The sequence below is a fragment of the Pteropus vampyrus genome, unplaced genomic scaffold (genome assembly GCF_000151845.1).
Source record: "Pteropus vampyrus isolate Shadow unplaced genomic scaffold, Pvam_2.0 Scaffold216, whole genome shotgun sequence".
Classification (NCBI taxonomy): Eukaryota; Metazoa; Chordata; class Mammalia; order Chiroptera; family Pteropodidae; genus Pteropus; species Pteropus vampyrus.
Window position 1 is genome coordinate 1,821,248 of NW_011888997.1, and position 12,589 is coordinate 1,833,836.

General features: G+C 31.7%; 1 protein-coding gene across 1 annotated transcript in view; it reads left to right on the forward strand.

Moving 5' to 3' along the window:
• Positions 1 to 8,582, forward strand: part of RERGL (RERG like) — a 47,304-nt gene extending 38,722 nt beyond the window's left edge. Inside the window, exons 2-5 of the mRNA XM_011372951.1 lie at positions 650 to 706; positions 4,449 to 4,522; positions 5,470 to 5,618; positions 8,155 to 8,582. Of these exons, the coding sequence (XP_011371253.1) occupies positions 650 to 706; positions 4,449 to 4,522; positions 5,470 to 5,618; positions 8,155 to 8,437 (563 nt within the window). The 3' untranslated portion in view covers positions 8,438 to 8,582. The remainder of the gene's footprint in view (positions 1 to 649; positions 707 to 4,448; positions 4,523 to 5,469; positions 5,619 to 8,154) is intronic.
• Positions 8,583 to 12,589: the final 4,007 nt, after the last annotated feature.

Here is a 12,589-nt window from a genome sequence, read left to right on the forward strand (position 1 = left end):
TTTGGAGAGTCATGGCTTTGTAGATGCCTGGGAACTGAGGATTAGGTGCCCTGCCTTTGTAGCCATGTTTTCATTTTGTTTTGTTTTTGGTCACATTATAATGGAGATGAGGATGCCACCATAAAAACCACCTGAGCTTAGTGAAGCATAACTAGCCAGACCTAGGAGCTGCAGTAAGATAAACTGACACTAGAGGTCCTTTCTCTATTTCTTGGATTCTGAAGTCCCTATACCCTGAAGTAACTGCAACTGCTTGATACTGTCCTTGTCACTATTAGTATGTAATGCTTTGGAAAAATATTTAATTTGATAAAGAAGATAAAGAGGTGTTATCGATCTTGCATCTCAAATTGAATGAGAAATCTGTTTCTGTTATAAAGGTTAGTTGTCATTGTTTGCATTCATTCATTAATTACATACTGATGTTAGTGGGTAGCATTCTAAGATCACTTTCTTTAAGCCTTCCAACTTTTATGGTTGTAAAGTGGAAATCTTGCTGACTATTACTTAGACCAGAATTCAGTAAAGCTTTAAGGTCTTTCTTAATGTTGGTAATTTTTGAGCTGAAAGATAAAACCTTATATACGTAACTAAATTATCTGTATCCTAAAACAGAAAGGAGCCTAATTCCAGCTCGTTTCTATTGCAGCCCTTATAGTAAGGTTTCTTACCAAGCGATTCATTGGAGAATATGCTTCTAATTTGGGTAAGTTACTAGTTTAAACTTTTTTTCACCTTAAAATTTCAGATCATAATTAAACCATAATTAAGATCAGAAAATAATTTTAATAAATTCTTCCACATTTGCACTTTTAAGCAACTTACTTATTCACAGATTCTGGTTAGAAATGCCAAAATAAGTACTTGAATTTAATGTTCTTTTGTGATAAAATTCATCCAATTTGATGTTAACTGAGATGAATTAGGAAGTCACCTGGTTTCAGTCTAAAACTAGAAAACATTAAAACTGGGATCTCCCCCCCCCAACAAAAAATATTGTAAAGCATTTGAGTATGCATATTTTTAAGCTATGAAACAATTTTGAAATTAAATCAACATCTGTTGAAAGATAAGGTCAAATTAATTATAAAAGCAAAGTAATTAAAAAATAAAGCTTATTTTTATTGTGAAACTATGTGAAAATAACAGTAAAATTGTCTTGATTAAAGATCATATCATAACTGTCTAGCTTGCTTATGTAAGGTTCAAAGAAATTCTAAAACAGATGCCAGGGAACTTTGATATTGTTTTAGAATAATATCACTAACTCTAGTTTAAATTTCTGTTATTTTTATCAGAATTAGTATGACATATGAGAAATACCACTGTGAGGAATTAATAAAAATGGGAAATTTTGCCAGAGAATTAAGTATATTTTTGGCTCAGCAATGAACTAATGTATTAGTACTAATATCTCACTTGATTAAAGGCATGGGGAAAAGTTTTTTTTTTTTTTTTTTTTAAACAAGGACAGGTTTATAAGAAATAGGAGAAATAGGAGAAGGGAAATAATCCTTTGTTCAATAATATTTTTTAGAGTAAGAGGAAATTATGATTGCAGGTGTCTTTTTTCCATTGTAAATAAACCAAAACCAAAAAAAAAATTAATATTTATTTATTAGGTAGCATTTTTAGAGTATTTCAGAAAATAATTTTAAAATATTGTACTATATTATTTCCTACATGTTTTTGATACAGTAAGTCAGTTCATATGACATTGTGAACGTTTTAGGGCAAATGCTTGAAAACTAATTACAGAAGGAAAAATATATAGAAAGAGAAGTTCCTATATTGTTTCATTTCTCGGGTCAACAACCTCAGTCAAAAAGGTCAATATAACACATACTCTAGGAGTCATTCATGAGAAAGGGTGCCAGAACTACAAAACAAAACAAAACATAAATAAAACAATACCCAAACAACAACAACAACAACACCCATCACCTTACTCTTTTATAGGATATAGTTACATAAACAAATGAAGCATACACATTTCTGGTTGTTACATCTCTATTAAAAATATAAGACCTAGAAACATTTTGTAAAGACAACCAAATGAGCAAAAGGTCACCATTGCATGAGGATGAACTGGCAAAAATAGTTTCATTTTGTAAATGAAGGATAGAGGGGAAATAATAAAATTCTAACAAGTTAAGATTTGGTGACTCCTCCTGACAATTTCTGAGTTTTGAGAGTGGACATTTTAAAATGTTTAGAAAAAATTTTTTTTGTTCACAGTAGTAAACTTATTAAGTTTAGAAGAAATTGTCTGAAAACATCTTTTAAGGTTTACTAAAACTATTAAAAAATCCATTAAATGTAACCTAGAAATATTTTAAAATTTACCCCTAACCCCTGAAGTTGTCTCCCCAAATTTCTGTTACATCTTTCTGCTCTGAGTTACAGAGTGTTTGCCAGAATGAGTCCTGATTTGTGTCAGTATGACATTTTGAAGAGAAGTAGGTATTTTATTAAAACACTGGAGGAACAGTTACAGAAATAAAGTCCTTCATTCATTCAACAAATATTTTTTGAACACCTACCATGTCCCAGGTACTCTTCTAGGCAGAGAGGTTATAGTAGTAAACAAAAAAGATAAATATTCAAGACCTCATACAATTTACATTCTGGAGGGAAGGGTTAGTCAATTAAAAAACATTAAATATAAATTATGTCATATGATGACAAATGGCTATGAAGAAAAAGAAAGCATGGGGGAATGGCACTAATATGGTATGTGGTAAATTAAAATAGGGTAGTTAGGGTAGACCTTGCTGAGAAGGAGATATTTTAAAAGAAATATCAAGGTGGTGAAAACTGAGCCATGAAGATATCTGGGGGATTACATTCCAGACAGAAGAAACAATTACCAAAGTTCTGAAGCAAGAACTTTCTGAAAAATGCGAGGAATAGTATAGAGGATGGAATAGCTTGAGTAGAGAGAATTTGAGAGGCAAAAGCCAGAGAAGTCTATTGAGGTCATAGAGGTAATAGGAGACTAGATAATGAGGGATATTCTCATGCATATTAAAGGTTTTGGTTTATCCAAGTGAGATGAGGAGCCATTGGAGCAATTTGAAAGACAGATACACGATCTGTCTTCAAGGTTCTGTTTGCTGCTGTGTTGAAAATAGACACAAAATAGGCACAAGAAAGGGGTATGGGGAAGGATAAAGCAGACAGATAAGCTGAGAGGTTTAGTAATAATATAGGCACACAACAATGATGGCTTGGACCAGAGTGTTTGCAATGGAGATGATGAGAGGCATACAAAATCAAAAGATACTTTTGACATAGAGTAGAAAGGAATTCTTAATAACATAATTATGAGATGTCAAGTAGTCAAGAATGACATTAAGGTTTTTAACCTCAGAAACTGAAGTTATGGATATGTCATTTAATGAAAAGAAAACTGTGGAAGATGCAGTCTCGGCATGGAGATCAGGGATTCAATTTTAAGCACGTATGGTTGAGAGTGTATCAAGTATCTAAATGGAGATTGCAGTAGTTGTTTGCGTCTGGAGTTCAGGAAAGAAGTCTGGGCTATAGATATAAAGTGGGTGCATCGGAAATAATTGTTGCATAAAGACTTCGACTGGATGAGATTAGCAAGAGAATGAGTATAGATGAAGAGAGCCATAAACTGGATCCCTGCTTGAAGTGTGGGAAGATACCATAGGACAAATAAAAAAGATTAATATGGAAAAACAGAGAATAAAGAGACAAGAGAGGGCATTGCATTGAAAGCCATGTGAAGGAAGCATTTTAAGGAAGCAGGAGTGATCAACTAATGAATGCTACTGACAGGGCAAGTAAGATCAAAACACAGAACTGACCAGTGGGTCTAAAACCATAACTTTAATCAGAACAGTTTGAGTTAAGTAATTGGAGTTAAAACCTGATTAGAATAATTTAAAGAGCATGGGAGGAGAGAAATGGGACACAGGAGGTGTAGATACTTACCAAATGCTAGCTGAGAAATAAGGCAGTAATTGAAAGAGATTGTGGTATCTAAAGAATTTTTTAAGTTAGAAGAAATTCAGATGTTAGTAATAATATATAAAGGTGAAAATTTTATGACACAGAAGAGAGAAGTAGAATTGGTTGAGCCATGTCTTTTACTAGGTCAGAGGAAATGGTAACAAATTCATAGTGAATGGATTGGCCTTAGAAACACAGATAATTAATCCATACAATAGGATGAAAGATAAGTATGTAAGTACAAAGGCATATAGCTGAATAGATATAGTGGAAATATATATTGTTAGAAATATATGTGAGGAAATATAACAAGTGTGTTTTTTGAACTCTGGTAATAAATGAAAACCACTGTACTACTCCACTAAATTATGATTGCTTGAATTTGAAAGACTAACATCCAAATATATGTCCTTTATTTAATTCTGTATTATTTCCATACTGACCATGAATACATGCATATTTTGCAGAATCTATCTATAATAAGCATTTGTGTTTGGAAGGGAAGCAACTGAATCTAGAAATATATGACCCTTGTTCTCAAGTAAGTAAAACAAAATACTCTTACTTTTTCAACCATGAATTGAGGAAGATTAGATAGGAGTTTGTATAAAGTTGCCAGTCTTAAAACTGAAGTTTTTTTCTCAATTTTAAGTATTAAAATTTTAATAGATTATTTTTAGTTTTATAAATTATATTATCTAGCTTCTCTGTAAAGTTATGACAAAAATCATAGCAAAAATATCTTTAAAATCGCACTATTAGGTTGCATTCATAATATATTTTTATCAAATCACAGTGTAGCTGTCAGAAGTTAATAGTTAATGACATATTCAGTTTATATTTTCATTGTTTAATTTGTAACCACTTACTTATACTTACTTATAAAATATAAGTAAGACAGATTTTAGTACAAACCCTTTATCCATTTAAATACAAAAATGTTAAAATAAGATTATATAAATAACAGCAGTAATGGTCAGCTGTTTAAGATTTCAAAATAACTCCATGGGACAACTCTTTTAGGTATAGAAAATATCCCTTAAATATTTTTAGCTAAACCTTATTAATTAATATTTTTTACTGCTTTAAATCTAATACCAAAAATCAATAGATATTTCATTTACTAATATAGATAAAAATATTATCTCTTGTCAAAACAAATATGTGGATATTAATTCAAAAGGCAATTATTATACCTTATCAAATTTTTATAAAAAAATAAAAATATTTTCTTAGAGAAAAATAAAATGAGATAGATAGATATAACTTTATTATAGCTCCTCTTTACATTTTAAAATTTAATGGCTTTTAATTAAAGAAAAAGGGTGATAAGAAAGAAAAAACAAAGAAGCTACATTTTAGAACATATCAATATTTGGCTTACTGAATTCTCTTACAAGTGAAACAGGTCCTTATTAATTAACTGTTTAAAGTGTAAAATACAGGTGTCAGATTCCAACACTTTTAATGTGCTTGGTTTATTTTCAGTCACAGAAAGCAAAATTTTCCCTCACAAGTGAGCTGCATTGGGCAGATGGGTTTATTGTTGTGTATGACATCAGTGACAGGTCCTCGTTTGCTTTGGCAAAAGCACTGATCTACAGAATTCGGGAGCCACAAACAAGTCATTGTAAAAGGTAAGATATTTTTCATTCCTCTCTCTTTTCTTTTTAGTAAATCATCATATAGCTGTAAGCATCATTAAGAAGAGTTTAATACAGCCTTCCAATTACAAAATTTAACAGCCCTGAACAATTCACTTTCCATTCCACAGGAGTTACACATGTAGTAAAAGGAATAAGATGAGAATACTTTATATCTGGCTGACATAAACAGTTACTTGCCCTGAGTAAATGGCTATTTTACAAGACAGCTTCTATTGTTAACATGACACTCGCAAAATAATGGGCCTTAGTGTACAAGGTAGTTCGCTTTCCAACCTTTCCTTGCATTCTCACGAAAATGTTAGATACTAAATAAATCCAGATTTATTACATTTGGCATCCAATTCCTAGTCATTTGGTTGTTCAATCTATCAAAGCGAAATAGACTAAATAATCAAACCGTTACAAATTCTTAAGTATGAGAATATTTTTTCTCTGTTTCACCTCCTAAAATAAAGAGCTGATCAACAATTCTCCATTGCTAATTATCTTGACACAAGTAACTAAGAAGAAAGACATAACTGTGCCTGAAACCACTCTCATATTAGTAGATATAATTTAAACATATAAATTTCCCATTTTAATTTTTCTTTTTCTTGTTTCATACCCTTTCCCATTTAAAATATTTATTTTTGCTTAAAATGATAATGTAAGAGATTCTGTGTGCTTTTAACCAGATTTTCCTTGAGTCTAAAATAACATTCTAAACTGGAGAGCAAAAAAGCACAATATTATCACTGAAAATTTGCATAGGTGCTTTTTACGTCTATTTTAAATGCCCACTATATAAACCAGCAGATAATAATTGATAAAGGGTATTTCCCTGGAGTGAGTTGATGTAAATTCTTGTTTATAACTGATTGATCATAGGTAAATCTTTTAACCTCTAAGACCTCATTTTTCTGATTATAAAACTGATAGATGGAAAACTGATAGTAGGAAAAAAGGATGTGATTTTTCTAAGGTACCTCTTAGCTCTGACTTCCTATAATATTACTGATTTTTTAAATTTCATTGTTTCAAACATTAAACGCCTTATATTTAAGCTTCATGATTTAGGTAAGGAACAGCTATAACATTCCATTGATATTCCTCCAAATCAAAAGAATCACTCAAGAATACTAAAAAATATGTAAAAATAAAAAAACTATATTTGACATTTTTCTTAATTATTTAGAAATTAATTATAAAACTATAATAAATAGTTTTATTATTATTTTATTTATTATTTATTAATTATAAAACTATATTTGACATTTTTCTTAATTATTTAGAAATTAATTATAAAACTATAATAAATAGTTTTATTATTATTTTATTTATTATTTATTAATTATAAAACTATATTTGACATTTTTCTTAATTATTTAGTCAGTACATTAAGAAGATTTGACAATCTTCTTAATGTACTGACTAAATAATTTTTAGAGTATTTTCAGATCTCATCTATAGATAGACTAGAAAAACATTGTTTTATTAAAATTACTTCTGATATTTGTGACTTACCCTTCAAAATAATTCAACCACCCCCACTAATTCTTTATAATAGTCTTCTGAACTATATAGAAAAAGATATTATTAATATCATCACAAGTCCAACATATACAGTGCTTTTCCCAACATGGCTCACACTGTTATGTGCATAAAACCAACTTTTAGTGGAATCTGGGGGCAATTCTCTTTTGATAGAGTTAGACTCTGTTTACACATTTCTTACCTACAGTAGATATCTTGGCAGAGTTTCATGCCACTTACAGACTAGTAGTATTACTATTTCTTCAAATAAAACTATTTTAGGATTGTTTTGTTGTAACCAATGAGAACACATTGATATTTGCCAAAGACGTTCTTATCGAAGAAATATATTTCTTAAATAAACAGAAAAATTGTACAAGGTCATGAGGTTGTAAAATTTTCTTTAGAGTATGTTATGATGGATAGTAACAAAGAACAAACAGCCATGAGATTAAGTAATATTTTTACTCCAGGCAATTTTATCTAAATTGTTCAATTATAGTAACTGCTTAGAGTTAGTCCTTCTCTTTCAATGGATAAGAAAATAAAAAATAATATTTAGTAAGCAGCTTTTATTGTTTGGCACTGTGCCAGCTATTTTTATATACATAATTTCATTTAATCTCTATGAGAATTCTGTGTGACCAGGACTATTTTACCCTTTTTTTTTTTTTTAACATATAAGGAAATTGAAAGCAGGAAAAGTAACATGTCTTGTTTGTAAAAGAGCCATAATTTGAGAACAGGTTGTATCATTTCAAATGCTATGCATTAAGAGTCTTGTTGCTTCTGTGTCGCTTATTACATTCTATTTAAAATAATTTTTGTATGTCAATGGGAAAGTGTCATACAGACACATACATGATCATTAACACACATACACACACGACATATTATTCTGTTTTGGTCCATAATTCTTTTTGATACAAACCTACTTAATAAAAAAAGAGTCATTAAAACGATTTTGCCAAATAATTGCATATCTATATTTCAGAGCTGTGGAATCAGCAGTGCTTTTGGTTGGTAACAAACAAGATCTCTGTCATGTGCGAGAGGTTGGCTGGGAAGAAGGGCAAAAACTGGCATTGGATAACCGATGCCAATTCTGTGAACTGTCTGCAGCAGAGCAGTCTCTGGAGGTAGAAATGATGTTTATCAGAATCATCAAGGACATCCTGACAAACTTCAAACTCAAAGAAAAGAGAAGATCCAGTGGATCTAAGTCAATGGTCAAATTAATCAATAATGTATTTGGAAAGAGAAGGAAATCTGTTTAGTAGGAAAGTGATCCTGGGGGATCTATTATATCAGAGTGTTTCAAACATTCATATGATAATTAAATTAACCCTTTTGTTTGCAATTAAAAAAAATAATTCTCTTAGAGACATGAAATGTTTGAACATGAACCACAGCTGTGTTTTCTTTTTTCTTTTCTTTTCTTTGTTATTATTTATGCTTACAGCACTTGATCTTCCTAGGTGGTCTCCTATCAAAATACTAACCAGGCTTAGCTTCCAAGATCAGACATCAGGCTTGTTCAGGGTGGCATAGCCGTAGACCATGGGCCATGGTTCCACTGGGGTGCAAACTTAGGACATTCTGTGTGTAAAGCAGACATGCTAACCACTATACTATGGAACCACGTCCCACAGCTGTGTTTTCAAATATATAGTTTGCCTTTTTTGTTGTTTGTATCTTGTACACTGTTTCACACTTAATTTTTTTCTTTATTATGTAAAATAGCACTCAGTATAAACTTCTGGTGGATTACTATAAAATTTGCCTTGCCAAAAACTTTGCTTATATAATTTTATAAAACTATAATTTTACAGACCTCAGCCTACTCTTATTTTCTATACTCCTTTTGATGAAACATATGGTTATATTCATATATTTAATATATTACGGGGCTTAATTTATCTACTTGTGAAAGTTCATGATCTATTTAATAAAAATTCATGAATTTAATTTTTAAAGTGTCTTTATAATAATCCAGTGAGTTACCTGATAGTTTACAAATTTTGCTTATAACTTAGGCCTTTGAGAAGTTAAATTCCTTGCCCATAAGTACACAATTTGTAGTTGGTCTGATGATGAAAAAGTCCACCTTTCCTTGTATATTTTGTTAACAAGGACAATTATAACAGAGAAATTAACTTGTACAAATCAGATCCTTTTTGATTCAAAAGATTAGTTTTTTATAATTCATTTATAAATCCACAGATCATGTGGAAAGAAAAAAGTAAAAAAGTGGTTGGGAAATATATACCCTTGAAGGCCTCATTTCTGTGAAAAAATTATTATACTAGATACGAACATTTTGGGCCTTCTCAGATTACTTTGAATTTCCTTCAGAAGTCAACTTTCTGTTTCCCAGACTTTGGTACCACAGCTGCTGCCTTTGCAGAGCTTGCCATCTGCTATATTTCAAGCTGTGGTCCTAGGCCTGACTTTAGCCAAATCGCTGATAAATAAGGTTAGGTCACAGAGAAGTTAAACTAAGAGTACAAGCAATACTACTGCACACTTGATTCATGTGTACTGGTGATAAACTGGAGAATATTGTGGAAGATCGTGAGTAGAGAGTGGGAGAATGCAGTGGGGGAGGGATGACATAGACTATTAGGTTGAGTAGGAGAGAATTCATTATAACATGGTGTTACTCACTGTGAGTCATGATTTAACATTTTAGGAGTGACACCTAGAGCTCATTTCCATAGCCTTGCTGTTCCTTAGAAGTCTAACCTTGATATGCGAGAGTAAAAGTAATAGAAATAACAGAACCTTGTGTAGTGGTAAACAAAATCATTCAGAATGTTTATAAAGATAAGGAGGTTAGAATTGGTATGGTGGGTTGGACCCAAGAATCCTGGCTGTTCTCTAGAATGATGCAGAGGGAACTTCTTACTAAGGAAGTGAGGAATGCACTGGTGAGAGGGCATCTTCAACTTTGAGAAGCTTGATAGTGACTGTGCTGTACAGGTAGAGTTGACTGTAAGGATGCTGCCATCGAACTGTGCTCCTCAATATCAATGCAGATGATAGAATCTTGGAACAGCAGAATTTGGATACCAGCATTTAATTTGTTGCCTATTACTTACTCACTCAGTCCTCAAAAAAATGGTGCCATATCCAAACTGAAGGCTCCATTTCTGATAAGGGCTGGTTGGAAACTTGGAAGTGGCATGTTTAATAGGCTGTCTTAAGGTGAAGTCCATATTGTGGGCTCATGCATTGCTTCCATCCCTGCCACCAAGGCCATTGTTATCATGGGTCCATTATATTACCAGAAAGCTGGTCAAGAAAAGAGGCAGGTTATCTGCAGAGCATGTTATTCTGTCCATCTGGTTGTAAAATGACTGCTCATTGGTAGATGCTGTCTGGTGGGTATTAACATGATACACAAAGATCTGTTATTTTATGTGCTCTCTGCAAGTACATTTGCATGCTTTTTCTCCAGTCTTTGTCACTGTTCTTTCAGTGTTATCTCTCATAGATACCTTTGACCAATGGCAAAACTATGATCACTGCCTAGAAATCTGTACCACATTACACCTTTCTTGTCATACAAGGTAGACAACAAAGTGCACTTCCTGAAGCTCTGGCAAATGGGATAATTCCTTCTGCAAATGAACTTCATGGGTATCTCTGTGTAGGACCGAAGTGAGGCACAGCTCTCTTTTGGCACTAATGCATCAAGCTCAAGTGAGGAAAGCTTCTTGTCAACTAGAAACATTCAGATTAGATAGCTATGTAAATGATAAATAAATATCTATAATGTTATTGTGGTAAATCAATGATATAATTTTGTTGGTTGACTATTGGGATTTTATTAATATTTATAAACTTAATATGGATTATATATTTAGATGTATATATACATATAGATCAGTTTAAGCACTTATATTTTAATATGTTTTTTGTTTTGTTTTACTCTTATTATTTTCCTGGATAATCTTAATTTTAGAGATTTGGTCTTCATTCTTTAAAATTATTTTACCAATTAAAGAAAGATTCTTTTTGGGATGATTTTGCATTAAAAGCAACATATTTATTCATGTTATATATAAGAACTCTACTGTTAAAAATGGTATGAAAATTTTTTCATAGCTTACTTAATCTATGCATTTATATCTGTGGTTAGTCAAAGTTCAAAATTTCTGTTAAAGATACTACTTATAGTTACATATATTTAAAAATTTTATTATACTTTGATTTTTTAACAAGGTGGCCTGAGATGACACATCTTATTATATGGAGTCTATGGAACATAGTTATAAGAACAGGTGTGCTCATCAGAACAAACAAAACAACGATGAAAAACAAAAACAAAAAAATTAAAAACTCTGTAAGGTGATGGATATTTTAATTAACTTAACTGTGGTAATCATTTCACAATGTATGTACATATATTAAAACATTATGTTGTACACTTTAAATATATTACAATTTTGTCAATTATATTTCATTAAAGCTGGAAAAATACTGCTGTTTTACATTAAAAACAGAATTTATGTTTTAAAAGTAGTTTCTGTGAGGCTACTTTAGAAATTGTTGATTTTTCAGAGTGATATTTAAAAGTAGTGGGTTAATTTCCTTTTTTATGATGTGACAGTCATAAAATATGTTCATATATTTTTTGACATTTCTGCTATCAAAGATTGAATCTAATTCTCTTCCCCCTGATTACAGATCATCTTTATTGATTCTTAGCAAATGGGGTAAGGTAAAAATAAAGGGTAGGACTTATGAGACCAGGCTGGTGAAAGAGCCTCCTTGGGACTCTGCTTTGGGGCCATGAGTCAATGTATGAATTCGGCTACCCTGCAGGCACAATGCTTGAGATAACTCGTGGAGTTAGTGACCACACAACTGCCAAATACGTGTGTCAATCTTCTTCAGGTGACTCTATCCTCTAACCTTGGACTCCCCAGCTCATGCCAAGAGATGAGTTACCCCACAGAATTTTGCCCCACTTGCAGATTTGTGAGCCTAATAAACATTGTGGTTGTTTTGGGGTTGGTAAACCATTATGTTTTGGGGTTGTTATGTGGCAATAAATAACCGGAGATAACAAATAAAAACTTTCAGTGACTTTGCCAATATGAAATGCTTGGTTTTCTTATTGGGCAAAAACAGGGTAAAAAAAAGAATTCTTCCAAACAGATTCAAAATTGTCTACAACATGAAGTTGTCCCAATATCAGTTTCTTGTAAATATAATTCACACATAAAGAAACTTGTATAACTAAAAATAATAAATTGCAGTTTTCCAAAGTGATAAAACCCACATCTACTTACAGATAAACAAATACATCAACATTAGGCCACAGAATGTTATAGGTTGAAGATAGTAAGTGTGTCTATAAATCTCAGAGATAGTTAAGCTGTATCACTCGGCTGAGAATTGCCTATGCTGCTTCTGGTAAA